The sequence below is a fragment of the Botrytis deweyae genome (genome assembly GCF_014898535.1).
Source record: "Botrytis deweyae strain B1 chromosome Unknown BDEW_065, whole genome shotgun sequence".
Lineage (NCBI taxonomy): Eukaryota > Fungi > Ascomycota > Leotiomycetes > Helotiales > Sclerotiniaceae > Botrytis > Botrytis deweyae.
In genome coordinates, this window is record NW_024066272.1 from 68,411 (window position 1) to 86,504 (window position 18,094).

The 18,094-nt window shown below is 41.4% G+C and overlaps 3 protein-coding genes across 3 annotated transcripts; 1 reads left to right on the forward strand and 2 right to left on the reverse strand.

The window, feature by feature from the left end:
- Positions 1 to 4,841: 4,841 nt before the first annotated feature.
- EAE98_012387 (uncharacterized protein) lies at positions 4,842 to 7,771 on the forward strand (the record flags this gene model as incomplete). The annotated part of the gene is made up of 2 exons (XM_038960012.1): positions 4,842 to 5,258; positions 5,315 to 7,771. The coding sequence occupies 2 exons, from the start codon at positions 4,842 to 4,844 to the stop codon at positions 7,769 to 7,771; spliced, it is 2,874 nt and encodes a 957-aa protein (XP_038803639.1).
- A 619-nt stretch (positions 7,772 to 8,390) lies between these two features.
- EAE98_012388 (uncharacterized protein) lies at positions 8,391 to 9,341 on the reverse strand (the record flags this gene model as incomplete). Its single annotated transcript, XM_038960013.1, has 1 exon — positions 8,391 to 9,341. One exon carries the CDS (start codon positions 9,339 to 9,341, stop codon positions 8,391 to 8,393), a length of 951 nt encoding a protein of 316 aa, XP_038803640.1.
- A 2,569-nt stretch (positions 9,342 to 11,910) lies between these two features.
- Positions 11,911 to 17,500, reverse strand: EAE98_012389 (uncharacterized protein). The gene is made up of 4 exons (XM_038960014.1): positions 15,504 to 17,500; positions 14,989 to 15,220; positions 14,093 to 14,938; positions 11,911 to 14,047 (listed from the first exon to the last, which is right to left on the reverse strand). The coding sequence occupies exons 1-4, from the start codon at positions 16,688 to 16,690 to the stop codon at positions 12,596 to 12,598; spliced, it is 3,717 nt and encodes a 1,238-aa protein (XP_038803641.1). The 5' UTR covers positions 16,691 to 17,500; the 3' UTR covers positions 11,911 to 12,595.
- Between the last annotated feature and the right edge of the window lie 594 nt (positions 17,501 to 18,094).

The window sequence follows — 18,094 nt, forward strand, 5'->3', positions numbered from 1 at the left end:
TAGACCGTATCTATATCACGTGATTTATTGCTATGTAGCTATCGACTTCTGGGGCCTTTCGACATGTCTGGAGCTATATCGTCCTTGTACAAAGTGAGGGATACGAAGCTTCCTATTTTGCGGGTAATAGCGTTTTATCATCCTGAATGCGGTGTATCTATATGCAGCATCTAATTTGAAGTTCTACAATATACAACTTGGACAACGTTCCCTCCAAGCTGAGGGATTCTACCCAAGTTCGATTAGGATTAGACAATGGCAAATGATATAACTACCCTCTTCATATAGGAATGATAGTTTCTGTTATCCTACTGTAAACACTGCCAGTACTTGTAATGGTCCCACAGCTTTACTCTACTTCTACGAGGCTGTGTATCTAAAACCAAAGCGAGAACTCTCTGATGTCACCCCGAAGCATCGCACTTGTGAAATAGATATGGATTCCACAGCATGATTCATCTCGTATGTCAAGTTTGGATACATTTTCCGCAAGCTTACGACCACTCTTCGTGGTACCGGTACGTGTTGGTAGCTACATCCCTCGTGGTCCGAGGTCGTTAGCATCTGTCGCACTGTCTCAAGGTTTCCGGGAGAGAGTGAATACCCTCTCTCGGTCCTCCCACTAATCCCACTGGGGTAGTCCTAGATCCCAATGTGAAGCATGATCGTAATTTGTATCGGCGGGACGACTTGGTATGGAACCCACTAGTCAGTCCACTTCTTGAGTTACCGATTTTTGTCCATCTGTGCGGAATCATGAATACGAAGTCAAACGTCAGCAGGAGGACTTTGAAAACCTCTTGGCCTGGGCATTGAGTTTGTAAGCACAGAGGATTTCGGTGTATCATGGTTCAGCCATATTGAAGATGTATTTCCATGGGCAAGGTCGCAAAATTCCTCCGGCTCTTGGAAAGTCAAGGTGTCAAATGGGGGCGGAGGTTTCACCACCCCTGAGCCAAAATATGAAAACAATGTTTATGATATATTTTGATTTGTGGGGGCTTCACATGCTGCCAATACTATGTTTAGATCAGTAGGAATGAAAAGGGTCTCTGAAAAGATGATAGGCTAGGAAAGATTGAAGGACAAGGAATATCGAGGCAACAGTGATAGCATTGAGAAAAAGAGATTAAGAATGCATGAAACGAGTTTTGATAAGGAGAATCTTATTTCTTCTTCAGATGAACTCAGACAGGTGAGCTCATATCTTCAGATATAGTGTAGATCATGCTGAAAAGGAAATGAATGATACTTCGTGTTGTGCCACTGACCCAGGCCAAAAGAAAGAAAAGACAGCGAGACTGATGATGCGTAAAATCTTTGTCAAACAAACAAAAGACGACGCGAAAGAGGAGTTGAAACAGACATACCGAATATCAATCTTTTATGGATCTAAATCTGGACGGATCTTTTGCGGCTTTGGAAAGCAACGTAAACTTTGATTTTTCCAAGAAATAACAGAGTACATGAAAGTAGTACATATGTACAAGTGTTCACGACATGATTCCTTTTCTCGGTAGTCAAGAAGTTCGAATAATTGAGGAGTGAAAGACTAATGGTCTAGCGAATAATTTGATTGGTCCAAAAAAAAAGTCCTCCTATTTTTGGTCAATGCTTTCGCGACCCTTGAAGTTTCATAATTGATCTACGGTCATTAGGATTAGATCATTGGACCAATTCTCAAACATCAAACAGAATCATCAACAAAAGATCATCAACTGAATGGTACCGGTTATTCCATCATGCCCATTGACAGCGGCAAATCGAATAGAGAATCTCACCGTCGAAGAGTTTTATTTATTTATCCATATTGTTCAGTTACTCGGCGATTACTTTTGGGCCCTGTTCATGTTGGGCTCGATGCTACTTACTATCAGGGCATAGATAGTTATGTAGCTTTCTTTATATAGTTGTGGATTGCACGAAAGTGTGGGTAGCTTTTGGTTGGAGGCCGGAGGAAAGATAAACTTGTTGTAATGAGTACATACCTAGTTAGTTGCAGGATGTCGCCGCCACTGAAGTGATGCATGGTCTAGCCATAACCATACGGTAGTTTAGCGAGAGCTCATCGGCAGGTTCATGCTGTCGATACGATCCTACGAATCGTTCTTCTGTTCTCTCGCAGTTCGAATTGATTATTCTTCTTGCGACAATGGTATGTACGTAGGTATGACATAGCAGGTATTAGTCTGAAGATGAGAACATATAAAGTCTGGAATATTCAGATCATCCGTACTTGTGAACCAAACTCCAACATGGAAATCACTATTTCATACTAGTCGACGCTTTACTCCGTACCATTTTCCCGACTTTCTTTTTAAGTTTTTTCCCTTTGGCACTGACAGCTAAAATCCCTAAGGCTATCTGAGTTATGATGCCATTTTCCGAAGCCACGCCTCCCCCGACCATTCGCGCGCACAAGCTCTTTTGACCAACCGACTTTGGAACGTTTCATATCTCTCTAGGTAAAAGATAATCAGCGACTATCAAACGCCGTGAGTCTATGTCAGGACCAATTGAAAGTTGAAGATCAGGGTCATCTCTAGGACGACCACAAAAGTTGAGACTGTGCGATATTTGGAAGAGAGGAGGCAAAGAGGCAAATGATTTATTTCGACAAATAAGATTTATGAAAGTATTCAACTTTTTATATTGATCTGACTACCTGACTACCGGTTGCATGAAAATTTGTTGCCAGCGCATAAGGTAGAAATCTGGTAGGATATACTGTATGTACATGTACAGCCTTTGGGACCGCTATGTCTTTCCCTGTTTTTCTCTCGAGAGATGGGGATAAACGCACATACAGACAGATAGACAGACAGACTGTACCAAAATTCCTCAAACATTGGATCACCCCTCATTCATCCGTTTATCAATCCAAAGCGTGGGGAGCAGTTTGTGATGATTATGATATTTGGAAATATGGATAACGACAGGTAGCTGAATTAATATTGATGAAGCCACCTTTGCTCTCCTCAGACCCTATCTATCTCCAGACCCTCTGGCCTGAAGGTCTCTCTCTTGAGTCTTCACCTCGTAATGAGGAGCAGAAACACAAATCCAATCCCCACCTCACATGATCTAGATGGATCGGTTTTGGTTTCCGGAGAAACATTTGGGAGTCATCCTACATGTTTGCCGAGTAGAAGCATAGCATCCCTAGTCATTTTCGACGCATTTTGACCAACATGGACGGTTAGATTATGTCGATATGCTTTCTCCATCAGTTGCTGCGATCTAGAATGATTTTAGTTGCAGAGTCCCAAGCAGAAGTGCAGATAGCAGCAGCATAGCACTCTCCACTCGCATATGGACAGAGTGCTAGGAAGTAAGTGGTAATAAGTAGGTAGGTAGGTAGGTATGCTCGGTAAGGCTAGTTGTAAGTAAAACCAACAGCTATCTACGAAGTATCTGTCTGTCTATCTATCTATCTACGAGGTATCCATCTACCCAGTACACTCAGCATCATAAAAGTTTTCTCGCTGGGAAAAGGCTTGAAAGATGCATAATCATTTGACCCTTGACCATATTGAGTTAATCTTCTGATTGCGCCTTTCCCTCTCTTTGCCTTAGCATGTACATATGTGCTGAATCCTTGTTCCCTTCATCTTCATCCCAAGGCAAATCAGAAGGGATCTGACTGTCCTCACTCATCGCCTCTTTTCCCTTTTTCCCTGGGATCCACTCATACAAAACATAGCGTGATAGCTTACTCTGGCAGCCGCGTCCATAATTGTCTCAGAAAAGAGGTTAATAAAACTTCGTACATCGTGGATTCGTGGATTCGTGGTGAAGCCAGTCGTCGCTCCCTTCATCCAGCGTCGAACCTTGAATCAGACCTTACCTGCGTCGAGGTATCAAACAGAGACCCAAGAATTCGGTCGGTCGTTATTCATAAAAACCTTGATCGAGCGTACGTAGAATAGCGATCTAGTATCCAGCAGATTGTATGCAGCATTTGCAGCATTTGCAGTTTATTAATAATTCTATATCCATTTCCATTTCACCTATTTTATTTGAATCTATTTATTCTCTTTCTTCTATTTATTCACTTTCTTCTCTTGCTCGTTGAGTGAGAAAACCCTACTACCGACCGACCTACATACTCCATACCCTCCCTCACCTCAACGCCTTCCCTGGATAACCTTCTATAACCCTCCTCCCTCCAACCCTCTCCACTCCCACTTCCAAACTTAATTCACAACAACAACAACAATCCACCTCGGATTGGCTCAATCCCTAATCCCTAATCCCTAATCCCAAATCCCAACTCACATGGGCACGCTCGCACGTACTTCGTCCTTGTATTACTCAACCCTCCAAGTGCCTCCACCTCCTTCCTCTCGGTGTCTGTTCTTTAAATTCTATCCCACCCAACTCCACAATCCACGAATCTTCGATAGATCTTTACCAGGTGTTATATCTATAAACTCTTATTCAAATAGATCCTGGAAGATCTATATCGGCCATACAAGAAGAACGACATCCCTTGCACCACAATCATTGAGCAATTGAGCATTCATTCGCATACATAAAGTACCTACCGACCGACCGACCTACCTTCCTACCTAAAAAAGAAAAAGAAGTCCCAAACCACTTCAATTCACGTCAACCTATCGACACTCCCTTTGAAGCATTTGTTCTTCAACCTTTTCAAACAAACAACCGCCATCTGATCTTTATATTCATTCGTCGGACCTCAGATTTTCTGACTTGTTTTCGCAAATAATCATCTCGCCAAATTTATTCACTTTCACTACCAATTCGCTCCTGCTTTTCCAAATCCATTTCGCAAATTTAATCAACCACCTTCATGCCTATTTAATGACATCCACGCAATGGCAATGCTAGCTTCAAAGAATCCCTTTCCCGCATCGCTGGGCCCGTCCTCATCTTCCTTTTCCTCTAATTCACAAACAGCCACTACTCAATCGAGTAGAAGAGCGCCCGCCATGTTGGCCACAAATCAAACATTCGCGAGCCCGACAGAATCTGAGTTTTCAGATGTTGATGGCCCAGAGTCTGCGAAGAGATGGGACGAGGATCAAGTTGGCGACTGGCTGAGAAGCATCAACTGTGGCGACTATGAGAAGTTATTCAAGAAAAACAATATCAACGGCGAGAATCTTTTGGAGATGGACAAAGCAGTACTCCAGGAAATGGGCATTGAAAAAATAGGAGATCGCGTTCGTTTATTCTTGGGCATCAAGAAGCTCAGGACGAAGGCATATGCCAACCAGAAGAAAAGAAATAGGGTAAGTATTCGTTTGCTTCTCATTGTCGCGGATCGATATTGACCATTCAATCACAGGATTCTTTCGCGACCTTGGATACTTTTGCACACACTCCATCTTCCTCTGGTTCACCTCGCCCCACAAACTCTGGAAGTCGAAACATGTCTACGTCTACCAATAAGAGATTCTCAAGGCAGTTTGATACATTCAATACCGCAACAGCGATCCCCGAGAACGTTAGCAAAGCAGTTTCGCGACCCGTCTCACCATTAACAAACTCTGAAGTTCGACCTGTACGACAACAACAAAGATATGGTGTTATGAGCCCCGCAGAACAAATGAAGCGAGACCAAAATCAAGGATACTTCAATGGTTCAAGTAACATTAGCATACCAGGCAGCGCTGCAACTATTTCCGGAAGACGCCCCGCCACTCCATCTGATCCCACACAACCACAGATAGCTCGACTAGCTACCGGTCATACTCGAGCCAATCCCAGCATCGACGGCTCACTCATGGCTTCATTGCCAACAAACCAAGATGTCATCAGAGTGATATCTTCTAAGGGTGTCACAAAGGTGGTCAAGGTTGCAGATTGTAGCTCTTGTGACGAGGTGATGCGATTGACTCTGAGAAAATTCGGCTACCGTGAGGATCATGATCGGAACTATTGTTTCTGGGTTCTTGCTGGTGTTGATCCGGATCCTAGCCAATGCCGTCGATTGCCAGAAGCTGAACTTTGGCGTATCATCAAAGATCAAAAGAGGGCAGAAAGAAACCGACTTATCCTGCGAAAGATACACGCAGGTGAACCTGGCGACGACGAGCTACAGCGAGCCGCTAGCATCGCGTTGGAGGAGGCTACAACAACTCATAACCGCGCCATTGAAACATCCGATAACAAGCGCAGTCAACTCAAAGTTCAGAAAATGCTCGGAGAAACCTGGAATGACCATCTTCAGCATCCACTATCACCTGCCTCGTTTCAATCCACTGGATCCAACTTGTCCATTACCGAGAGAGAACGTAACGTTTATAACGCGGCGAAGGATCTTGAAAGGCCATTGCCAGCTGACATGAGGGAGAGCTCAAGACAGAAGGCGAGTAAGAAAGGTGGTGGTCTACGCCACTTCTTTGGACAAAGGCCTCCAAGTGAATTGATCACATCAGATTTGACGACATACTTCCCTGACCATCCTCGTGAAGAGATTGATCGTACTGCCAGACTTTCGCTACGGAGATCCACTCGCCTTAGTAAGGTCAACAGTCGTTTGAGCGTTGCCAGTAATTTGAGCTTTGCTTCGAGCGTAGCCGATGCACCTCCAATGCCAACTATTGCCGATACTTGGCTCATGGGCAATAGCCAGTTAGCAAAAATAAGGCCATTGGACCTTTCAAGGGCAACTAGTAGTCGATTTAGAGATTCGGTGGCTTCCTCATTGCTTGACATCGTTCAAGAAGAATCGCCAACCGAACCAAATCGCAAATCCTACGTCTCATTTGCGACTGACAGCGGATCTGACACTACCAATGTTAATGTAACTGCTGACGATTCAAGTAGCGTGAGAGATAGCTATTTTGAAGATGGCAGTACAGAAGCTGGAGATTCTCTGAAAGAGATTACCCAAGCTCTAAATAATGATGGAGAGGAATTAGATGAGGAACTAGAGAGTTTCCTGCAGGGTGATTCTTGGGATGACAGTAAATGGATGAAGGGTGCACTCATTGGTCAAGGTTCCTTTGGTAGTGTTTTCCTGGCTTTGCATGCTGTCACTGGTGAACTTCTTGCGGTCAAGCAAGTCGAGACACCTTCGCCAAGCACAGACAGTAAAAATGATGCTCGCAAAAAGAGTATGATCGACGCTTTGAAGCGCGAGATTAGTTTCCTTCGTGATCTCCAGCACCCCAACATTGTCCAGTACCTTGGAGCAAGCTCATCTGATAACCATCTCAACATTTTCCTCGAATATGTCCCTGGTGGCTCTGTCCAAACCATGCTTAATTCCTACGGAGCATTGGGAGAGCCATTGATTCGAAGTTTTGTGCGACAAATCGTTACTGGCTTGGCTTATCTCCATGGTAAAGATATTATTCACAGAGATATTAAAGGTGCAAACATCCTTGTTGACAACAAGGGTGGAATCAAAATCTCTGATTTTGGAATCTCAAAGAAGATTGAAGCATCAAATCTTCTCAATGGACCTGGCAACAACAAGAACCGACCTTCTCTACAAGGCTCTGTCTTTTGGATGGCACCTGAGGTCGTCAAACAAACTGCCTATACACGCAAAGCTGATATTTGGTCACTCGGCTGCCTTGTCATTGAAATGATGACAGGTACTCACCCATTCCCTGATTGCTCTCAGCTCCAGGCCATCTTCAAGATTGGTGGTGCAAGAATCAGTCCCACAGTACCAGATGAAGCTAGCTCCGATGCAAAGATCTTTTTGGCTTCAACTTTCGAAGTTGAACACACTAAACGACCAAGTGCTGACGAGCTGTTACTCAGTCCATTTTTGAACCCAATCACTTGATTAAGTTATTGATGAATCTTTTGTGGCACCTGTATTAAGTTAGTATATGCTTCAAATGCATTGCAAGCGCTGGACATTGCATCGTATTGGAGTTCCTACTTTCAGCATATTCATTTTCTTGTACACTTTTTTTCTCTTTTTTTTTCTTTTCCTTTTTTTTTGATGTCGTAACGAAACACGATACCCAACGCTTCCTATGGATTTAGGCATAATAAGGGTACATAACATAGACGCATGGATGACGGGAGGAGTGCACTGTGACATCACTGGTTGATCTCTTCTTTTGGTGGCAAGCAGGTACATTTTAGGAGGGTATGAAAAACGAAGGCGGACATTATGAAACAATGTATCCAAAGGAGGTGAAATGGAAAGATGGAAGATACGTATGAAAAAGTCGCGGGATTTCAAAGTGTACAAATATAGGGTAGTAACCGATATGATCATCATGATTCAAATTATACAGAAACATACGTTTTAAATGCACTTGGTCTGTTCAATGCGATTTTTAATTTTGAAATGCTATGAAAATATGGGTTATCTATGTAAACCATCTTCCTGTCTCGTCTCTCTATTTGAACTCTTCAAATTCTCTAGAAAATCATCATCATAATCAATATCTTCAGAAGTCCCCTCCCTCTTCGCGAGCGGGAATGTAAAGACGCAACACATCTTGTACATATGATGGAGGAAATCCCTCGGAAATCGCATCTCGAATCCCGCGATTCATGCGCGTAACGTATTCTGGATTGGGGGCCGAGGGGGTGATACGCAGGGTATCGATGTAGGTTAGTGCGCGGATTTGGAGGGGTGGTGATAGTTGGGATGGTTGGGAGGCGGTGGGGAGAGAGAGAGGAGGAAGAGAAGGAGGAGAGGGTGCAGAGGGTGCAGAGGGTGCAGAGAAAGATGACGAGGGAAGCAGAGGGGGGAATGCCAACTCGGCACTTGAAACTCCGGAAACGGAAACGGAACCAGGAAATAAAGATAACAGAAAGGATATTGTGGGCGCACCGAGGGAGGGCGAAACGGATACGAGGGTGATCAGAGGAGAGATTTTCGTGTATGCAAAGGGGACGCCTTCGCTTGTGTCGAGAAGGGTTTCGTCGCGGGGCGAGAGGGTGTAGAGGAGTCCGTAGACGGTGGGTTGAGGACTTTGAGGATTTTGAGGATTTTGAGGATTTTGAGGGGTGGAGGGGAGTTTGGTGGTTGCATTTGCATGCTCGTTTTTGATATCCTTCTTGTTTTTGGAATGCTCTTCCTCTTCTTCTTCCTCTTCTTCTCTCTCTTCTTCTCCTTCTCCTTCTCCCTCTCCTTCTCCCTCTCCTTCTCCCTCTCCTTCTCCCTCTCCGGACTCAGACTTGGAGTTAGAATCAGACTTAGACTCATCCCCAGAATCCCCACAGAAAACAATATTAGCATAGCCTCTCTGATTCACAATCCATCGATAGTTCCGCAACACACCCGTGCCTACATATGTCGAGTCTGGACAGCGGGTTTTCATCTGTGTGAGAGAGAGGTTGGAACCGTAGGCGAAGTAGAGGGTTTGTGGTGAGGGGGTGGAGGGGGTGGACATTTTTTTTTTTTTTTTTTTTGATTTTGATTTTGTTTCTGATTTTCTGTTTCTGTTTGTTTTTGGTTTGCTTTGTTTACTTATCGATGGCGTTGATAGTGTCGATGTTGATGTTGATGTCGATGTCAATGTTGATGTTGAAGATACAGAAGAAAAAGAAGAAGTATATCTGCTCAAAGTATATCTACTCAAACGAAAGTAGAAGTAAGAGTAAGAATAAACCATCTATCTATCTCCTTCTAACTCCTTCCTCCATCCCTAATCAAACCCCAAACAGAAGTGAATACAGAAGTGAATATAGAAGTGAATACAGAATCAGTATCCCCTTAAGACTCAAACTCAAACTCGAATCTTGCAATCTGATTTATTATTTATTATTTATTATTTATTATTTATTATTTATTATTTATTATTTATTATTTATTATTTATTATTTATTATTTATTATTTATTATTTATTATTTATTATTTATTATTTATTATTTATTATTTATTATTTATTATTTATTATTTATTATTTATTATTTATTATTTATTATTTATTATTTATTATTTATTATTTATTATTTATTATTATTACTTAATAAATACGAGGGCGTGTTTTTGATAAGGGCCCGGATTGAATTTAAGCGAATTTCCTCACCAAAAGTATGCTTTATTCCCTATTTTTATAAATGAAATATAATTCGAATATTTATTATGTAGTTTTGAAAACTAGAAGATATTTAGAGATTTAATGAATAATTATTTTAATATTAATTTTATTAAATTTGATTAGAAATTGATTAATAAATTTTATATAGAATATCAATCCTTAAAATAAATATTATTTTTTATAACAATTTTAAATCCTAATAACTCTATATGGATTTTAATTAGATTGAAAGGTTTTATAAAAAATCTAAAATCACATTATAGAATTTTATATTAAAATCTATTTATATATAGAATTTCAAATATATAATAATATTAATTAAATTTAATATTGAATTCTAAAGTAGGTGATTTTTGATGTGAAAAGTGCTTGTGTACGGACCCGGGCCCTCATCAAAAACACGCCCTCGTATAAGTAATTGATTAATAATAATAGTAAATCGAAGAAAAGAAAAAAAAAGTAGAGAAGAATATTATTTATTTATTTATTTATTTATATTGATTTGAGAGAGATATGAAAGACGTAGTTCCTACTATATATAGGCCCCTAAATGTCTATTTATATTTAATCTAAGGAGCTAGTTAATAAGGAAAATAGTAGGCCTTATATAGATACTACTAAAAGAGCTAGTCTCCTTTATATTCACCTAAATACCTTTAATATAGCTATTATTATATTAAAGTTATTTTCTTAAAGGGAATTCCCTTAAGTAAATTCTCTTATTTATATAATTTATTTATTTATTTATTTTATTCTCTCTTCTTTCTTTATTCTCTCGCCTTTATCTCTTCTTTATCTCTCCTTTACTTTCTATTTATTCACTATATCAAATAATAAAGAAACTATTCTATTCTATCCCTATCCCTATCTCATTACTATTAATTACTATTAATTACTATTAATTACTATTATTAAAAAAATAAAAAATAAAAAAAAGAAAGAAAGAAAGAAAGAAAGAAAGAAAAAAAGAAAGAAAGAAAGAAAGAAAGAAAGAAAGAAAGAAAGAAAGAAAGAAAGAAAGAAAGAAAGAAAGAAAGAAAGAAAGAAAGAAAGAAAGAAAGAAAGAAAGAAAGAAAGAAAGAAAGAAAGAAACTATTAGTTTAAAAGGGATACAAAAGACGTAGTTCCTACTATATATAGGCCCCTAAATGTCTATTTATATTTAATCTAAGGAGCTAGCTAATAAGGGAAATAGTAGGCCTTATATAGGCACTACTGAAAGAGCTAGTCTCCTTCGCATTTACTTAAATACCTTTAATACAGCTACTATTATATTGAAATTATTTCCTTAAAGTAAATTCCCTTAAGTGAATTCCCTTATCTATATAGAAACAACAAAATATAGCTTCTTAATACCTACTCTACTACTCTACTTATATATCTAAACTCAAACCCAAACTCAAAACTAAACCTATTCTATAAATCTATAAACCTATAATCAATCCTATAAACCTACAAACCTATAATCCTATAATCAATCTCTCAATTCAATAAGAATAAGCTCTCTCTCTCTCTCTCTTCCTCTCTCTTCCTCTCTCTTCCTCTCTCTTCCTCTCTCTTCCTCTCTCTTCCTCTCTCTCCTCTCTCTTCTCTCTCTTCCTCTCTCTTCCTCTCTCTTCCTCTCTCTTCCTCTCTCTTCCTCTCTCTTCCTCTCTTCTCTTCCTCTCTCTCTCTTCCTCTCTCTTCCTCTCTCTTCCTCTCTCTTCCTCTCCATTTATCAAGAAAGATAGATAAATACCTAATACTAATAACAAACACAGAGAGAGTATAAATATAAATAAATCAATACATCAATAAATCACCCTCATCAAGAAATACTAAAGCGGGAGTAATAGTGACCTCGGGAAGCGAAGTAAGATAAAGTAAATGAACATACCTATATATATGTATATAAGTATATATGCATATAAGTATATATGTATGTAAAATAAATTGATTTCAATCTACCTAGATATTTTCAATTCAATGCTCTACGAATAACGCTCATTTGGTATATCCATCCATGCACACATCCATCCATCTCCCTTCATAATATATTCAACACAAACTTCCAAACACAAAATATTCGCTCACCAATCGCTCAGCTACGTATGTGTGCAACCAAGTGCACTCTAATCAACATCTCTCAAAAAAAAAAAAAATCTCGTTTCCTAACGCCCTATCAAAAACCCTCAATCTGCCAACGCCTATCACAGAAAGATGCACGCATAAATACTCCGAAAAAAACACCCTTCCCCCCTCCATGTACCCTGTATCTTTAATATAGTCAAGTTCACCCAATTCAATGATTGTATCCCTCGCCAACCATCCCAATCCGTCCATTCCTCAATATACAGATATGCATGCGACTGCACTTCCCGACTACCCTTCCATTAATCCAACCATGAGACAAAAGCAAGAAGTGTTCCCTATCCCTGTTACAAGCCGTATAGCTGTATTCTTTGCTACGCGCGCTTGCAAGTATGCTTTCACTTTTTGGCTTTTAGTGCGAGTAAAGTAGTAAACCAATTCCGTAACTCCATCCCAAATGCAACGCGATTTAAAGCAAGCAAAGATCGCACAAATAATCCATCTGCAAAGTACTAAATCTGAATTCAATGAATCAAGATTCCATTTCAAACAACCCACTGTCCAACTCAAACATCTTTTCATTACCCAACGGACCCAAATCGGGCAGTAAGCCCCCATCCTTACTGCGTTTGTAAGATATGCGTTTGGGTTTAAGTTGAGTAGTATCTTCCCTTTCCTCCAATCCAAACATATTTTCACTGCCCAGAGAAGGCAAATCAGGCAGTAGACCTCCATCCTTACTGCGTTTGTAATGTATACGTTTGAATTGAATATTCTCGATTTCATCCACGGGCCTCTCGTTTTCCATTTCCATAGGATTCATCACCTCTGCTAATGGCGTCATGCCAGAAAATCGATCATTTGTGATTTCGACTGGATTTCCCAGCTCAATCCTCGGCGTCGTGTTGCTTAAAACCTGTTCCAAAATCCCTCGGTCACTCATCGCTGTGGTAGGACGCATGGCGTGTTCGCCTATAATCTCAACAGGATCATATCCCTCCACGCCCATGGCTATGTTTCTGTTTCTTTCCAGGAACATAGACAATCTTCCAATCTCCGTATTCCACTTCTCGGCCAAGACCTTTACCACTTGATCAACATCTTGAGGTGTCAATTCTTGTTTGATAGGCTTTTCAACCCCAACCCCAAAGGTTTTCAATGTTCGCTTTACTGAACTCTTTACGTGGTGGTTTTCGCGGCCCGAAGAGCTCGTGGCGCGGCGTGTATCCCTCATACTGGCACTCATTCGTTTCATGGCAATATCTTGATCGTCTTGCATATAGGGAACTTCAAGAACAGTGTGGTTTTTTGCAATAGCATTGACGAGTATGGTGAATCCTTGAAGATTGATATCGTTGTGTTCACAGAAGATATGCGTCAAACCCCTGTTCTCTTCCAAAACAGAGGAGAGCGTATTCGCTCCTTCCAGACCTAAGTTTTGGTACTCTATACGAAGAGATTTCAAAGTATTATTCTTTTTGAGACCGGTCAATGCCTGGTTCAAGCCTATTCCGAATCGAGTAACCTCCAGATGTGCCTGTTCTCCAGAAATATCCAAGTCCTCAAGCGTGGTGTTCTCAGCGAAAACTCTCTGCATGGTTTCACATGTCTCCGGACTTGCATCATATGGAAGGGACGCTTTCGAAATATCCAGGACCTGAATCGTAGTATTGGTGCGCAGGGCTTCCAGTAACCGCTTGAAGTAATCCTCTTTTGTGAATTCAATCATCCGAACCACGAGTTTGGTGGGAGTGAAGTTTTCTTGAATAGCTTTTACAAAATCACTAATCCCCTTCTCAAGTCGGTTGGCACTTACGTGAAGCTCCAAGTCACGAGGTTCACCAGCGACTCGAGTCATAGCTCTCATGAGAAGAGCAACATGCGATCCACTCAAATTGCACTGATCCATCTGTAAGGTGCGAAGTTGATTTGACATATCACTTGTAAGATAGGCAGAAATTGTGTCCAACGTTTGATCGTTTACCTATCAAGTCAGCAAGAAGTTTCAGATCAAGGGTAGCATACTTACAGGAATCCCATTCAAGATCAGTTCCTCCAACCTCCAAGAGAGCATGACTTCAGGAACAAAAAGGGGTTGATCACCAGATGTACGAGTGATCATGGAAAGGTCGAGCTTGCGAACGTGCGAGAAACGACTCATGGATACTTGAAATCTTTCGAGAAGAATTCTCCCGGGGTTGTTAGATATATTGATGCACTCTAGTGTTTGGTTTTGTCGCTCCAAATGAGTCAAAAGTTGCATTATCCCTCGATCACTAAGTCCACAGCGCGAGCACTCGATCGCCCTAATCTCAGCTTTTGGATTGTTCAACGCAGGAATCATCGCATCAAGATCTGTTTCTCCCAACTCAATTCCGTTTAGAACAATCCAATTAACATTGGTCAATTGTGCGCGGCACAATGGCATCAATGCTGCAGTAATTTCACAACCCGGATCTTTCTGTAGAACGCCCCCTTCATCATCAAAAGTATCTCGCGGTCTTCTTCTGGGAAGAGCATTACTGAAATCTACCTTTCGAAGCTGGAGTGACTTCAGAGCAAGTGCTTGAACTTCTTGGTATAATAGTGATCCATCCTGTGGCTTCATGGTGAAGTAGGTATCTATCGCGATCCCTACTCGAGTAGTCCAAGCTACGTGATCTATGCCGTAGGAATCCACAATACCATGCATACAATGAAGATCAATATCTGCAAAAGAAATTGAGCGAAAAGATTCGTTATATCGTAAAGACCTAAAAATAGCAAGCAGTTCGTAAATCGTATATTTAGCCGTCATGGCAGGAGGGTAGAGACGAAATTCGGGAGCATCCTCAACATTCCAATCAACTGCATATTTTATGTTCACGGGATTGCACTAGGTATGTCAGCCAGATTGATTTCGCAAGCCAACACGCAGTATCTTACATTATAGGCCATGCAATAAGCAACCAAGGTTCTATCAAAACACCCATACTCCTCTTCTTCGTGAACTAGAGGGATATCACCAGACTCCAATAGACGCATGGGTCCGTTGAACGTGAAGTTGTAGTCCAGCCATGCTGGTTTGAGATACTGTATGGCTTGAAAGATGACCACCGCAATATCGTGTGTGGCTGAAGCTGCTAATTCGAGCATCTTGGCTTGTTGAAGGGGTGTTCTACGCTTGAATTAGTCCCTATCTCTGCGTTTGCAATTATTGTCAAGATGCACAATCACTGGATATAAGGGCTATCTAGATACATGTAGGCGCTTAGACCTGATACTTCTGACGGCACAAAGCGAATATAGGAACAATATCAGACATAATGGGCTGCAATTGCCATGCTGAGACAGACAATGGCACTCGCAACCGTCAAATGTCACACATGGATTTCCCATACCACGCGACAAACTCTGCACAAGAAGGCAAACATGAAGTACGCTAAGAGATCTGAACTAACCTGAATGCGAGCTCAAATCGATCATCAGAATACTGCACGTTCATTGCAACTAGGGATATAAGGCCGTACGAATTTCGACTTGATTTTGGATGAAAAAGGGCACCGGAAGGCAGGCTAAAATCGGGTAGGGGTATCAGGTGCAATCGATTTATACCAATGACCATGTAGAACACTGATGATCCAAGTTTTTGAAGATCGTCCGATGAGGAGCGCGCGCTCTTTGCTAATGGAGCTCGTTTGACAACTCTGAATACCTGAAAATGGTTCGAATCGTAGTCATCAACTCCCTCCAGGGTCTGAACGAGGTATCGGACAACTCGTTCGGGGTATGGTTCCGGCATCATGAGTCTGGCTTTCTGCGCAGCCGCTCTTATTGAAGTGGACCATAGATCTGCATCCTTCGGGTCATGTAACATAAGCTGAATGGATCCTACTCCATGGTAATCCTCGTCTAAAAACACGACCTCGGTAGTGAAAAATGGCCGCCCGTCCTCCATCTTGTAGACTGTGACAACCTGACCCAGAGGAATTCTATTTTCGCCCTCCGTTGATGCATGCGAAGCTTGAGACTGTACTTCTTGTAGCGACCCTATTGATGCAGTGGATGACTGGCGATGAGATTGACGCAAGTGCGCCGGTTGTATATTTGGAAATGCCTCTATCGCTCGCGCCATGCTCTTGAATCGTGTCAAGTGTGTATCCGTCAGGACAAGGTATTCCTTTTTCTTTCTAAACATCGACGTCGTCGTCTGAACTTCGCCATGGTGAAGTATCGAAACGGCACTACTCGCATTGAGAATCCCCGCCGCAAGATAGTGATACTCCTCTTCGGGAGATTCAGGAGTTGTGCCTGTAACCTCCTTATCCTCATCCACATCGGTCATAGACCTTCTCCCCAAGGATCCGAATAATGAAGTTGGTCTGCCTTTTTGCAGTGTACGAGGTCGCAGTTTTGGCGAATGGGCGTCGGCTTTCGTGGGACTATGGCTTGTATTTTCTGTATCGATGTACATTGAAGGCGTCAGACTGCCAAAGATCGAGCTTCTCTTCCCCAGCTTCTTCTTATCCTTCTGCTCCTTGTCGTTCGTGTTGCCATTGTTGATGTCGGTGTTGATATGCGCGAGATTTGAAAATGATGCTCTGGAAAGGAGACTTAAACTCTTTCGCCGAGATTCTTTGGGCGCCATCTCATAACTTTTCTCTCGACGGGAAAAACTCTTGCTAAGCTGGATTGCAAAGCCAAATATGAATGATTAGGTTCTTCAGGAACATTCATGCGGCAGAAGTTGAGGGGTTTTTAATGTGTATGAAGTTTAGTAGGAAATTTCACCGGATCAAGCTACGATAGCTGCAAATGTATAGCTGGAGAGGTATGGTGGACGAGCATCTGATGAAAGCGGAATTGCGAATTAATGAAGATCTGAAAGTGAAACAAAATACACAATTGAAGAGAATGAATGTATGGAATAGGAAGATGAAAAGTAAAAAAAAGACGAAAAAGCTAGAAAAAAGGTGTACTGTTTGCAGCAGTGAATTAATTAAAGTTAAGGACGAGAAATTGAGCTTAAAATGAATTAATTGATCGACTATAGAATTATATATTATGTACGATATGGAGGTAGCGACCGATGTATGGATGGGATGTACGATAGGCTGAGGTAGGTATATCCAGGATGGTGGATGTAGAGCATGTATGATAACGGGAACCAGCGAAAAAATGGCGAATGGCTCGCCCTCGTTCGATTTTGGTGGGGAGGAGAATTGCGTTGGGTGCGGGTAGATGAAATGATTGAGAAGATTTATAATTTAGAAATTGTAATTTATTACAATTTATAAAGTCCGGATTATAAATGATAGATGGAGATGCAAGCAAGCAGGCAAGCAAGCAAGCAAAGAAAAGATGGTAAATTCATAAATCAGAAATGAATACGAGTAGCGAGAAGGTAAATAGGTAGATAAACAAATGAATGGTACTGGTGTACCTCCTGGGTATAAAGTGGGTGTGATCATAACAAGACTCTCTCTCTCTCTCTCTCTCTCTCTCTCTCTCTCTCTCTCGTCCTTTATGTATTCTACCAGGAGAGAGGTATCGTATCGTCTGGTCATACAGTAAGAAATCCCTATAAAGTACCTGTCGAGGTACCGTGGATAAGGTAAAGTTAGTAATTCCCTCCCTCCCTTGGTACCTATCTAGCACCGAGAACCTTTTCCAACATTCGCTTGGCAAAAGAGAAGTCTGGTGGTTCGGGGGTTGATGGTAGGTATGGATGGGATAGTAATGTGATATATCTCCCTACCTAGCTATGGTGGTAGCTGCTACCGCTTGTGGATGTGGATGTGGTTGTGGCTGTGGCTATGGATGGTTATGGCTATGGATGGTTATGGCTAGGTATGCAGGTGGTTATGGCTAGGTATGAATAGTTATAATTATCATCATGTTTATGCTCCCGGTGATACTGCTGGTACCGTCTGCCTTTTTGATATGTTTACCGATATGGTTACCGATAGATTTACCTCCCTACAGAGTAAGAATTAAAGAATTTCCACAAAGAAAAGGGTGAGAATGGACGGATGCAGTGCATGCAACGCAG

Excerpts from the sequence above, each read along its gene's own strand:
- EAE98_012389 (XM_038960014.1), bottom strand. The coding sequence starts at position 16,690 with ATGGCGCCCAAAGAATCTCGGCGAAAGAGTTTAAGTCTCCTTTCCAGA. Across the intron at positions 14,939-14,988 it reads CTTATTGCATGGCCTATAAT|TGCAATCCCGTGAACATAAA; the intron begins GTAAGATACTGC and ends TGACATACCTAG. Across the intron at positions 14,048-14,092 it reads TGATCTTGAATGGGATTCCT|GTAAACGATCAAACGTTGGA; the intron begins GTAAGTATGCTA and ends CTGACTTGATAG.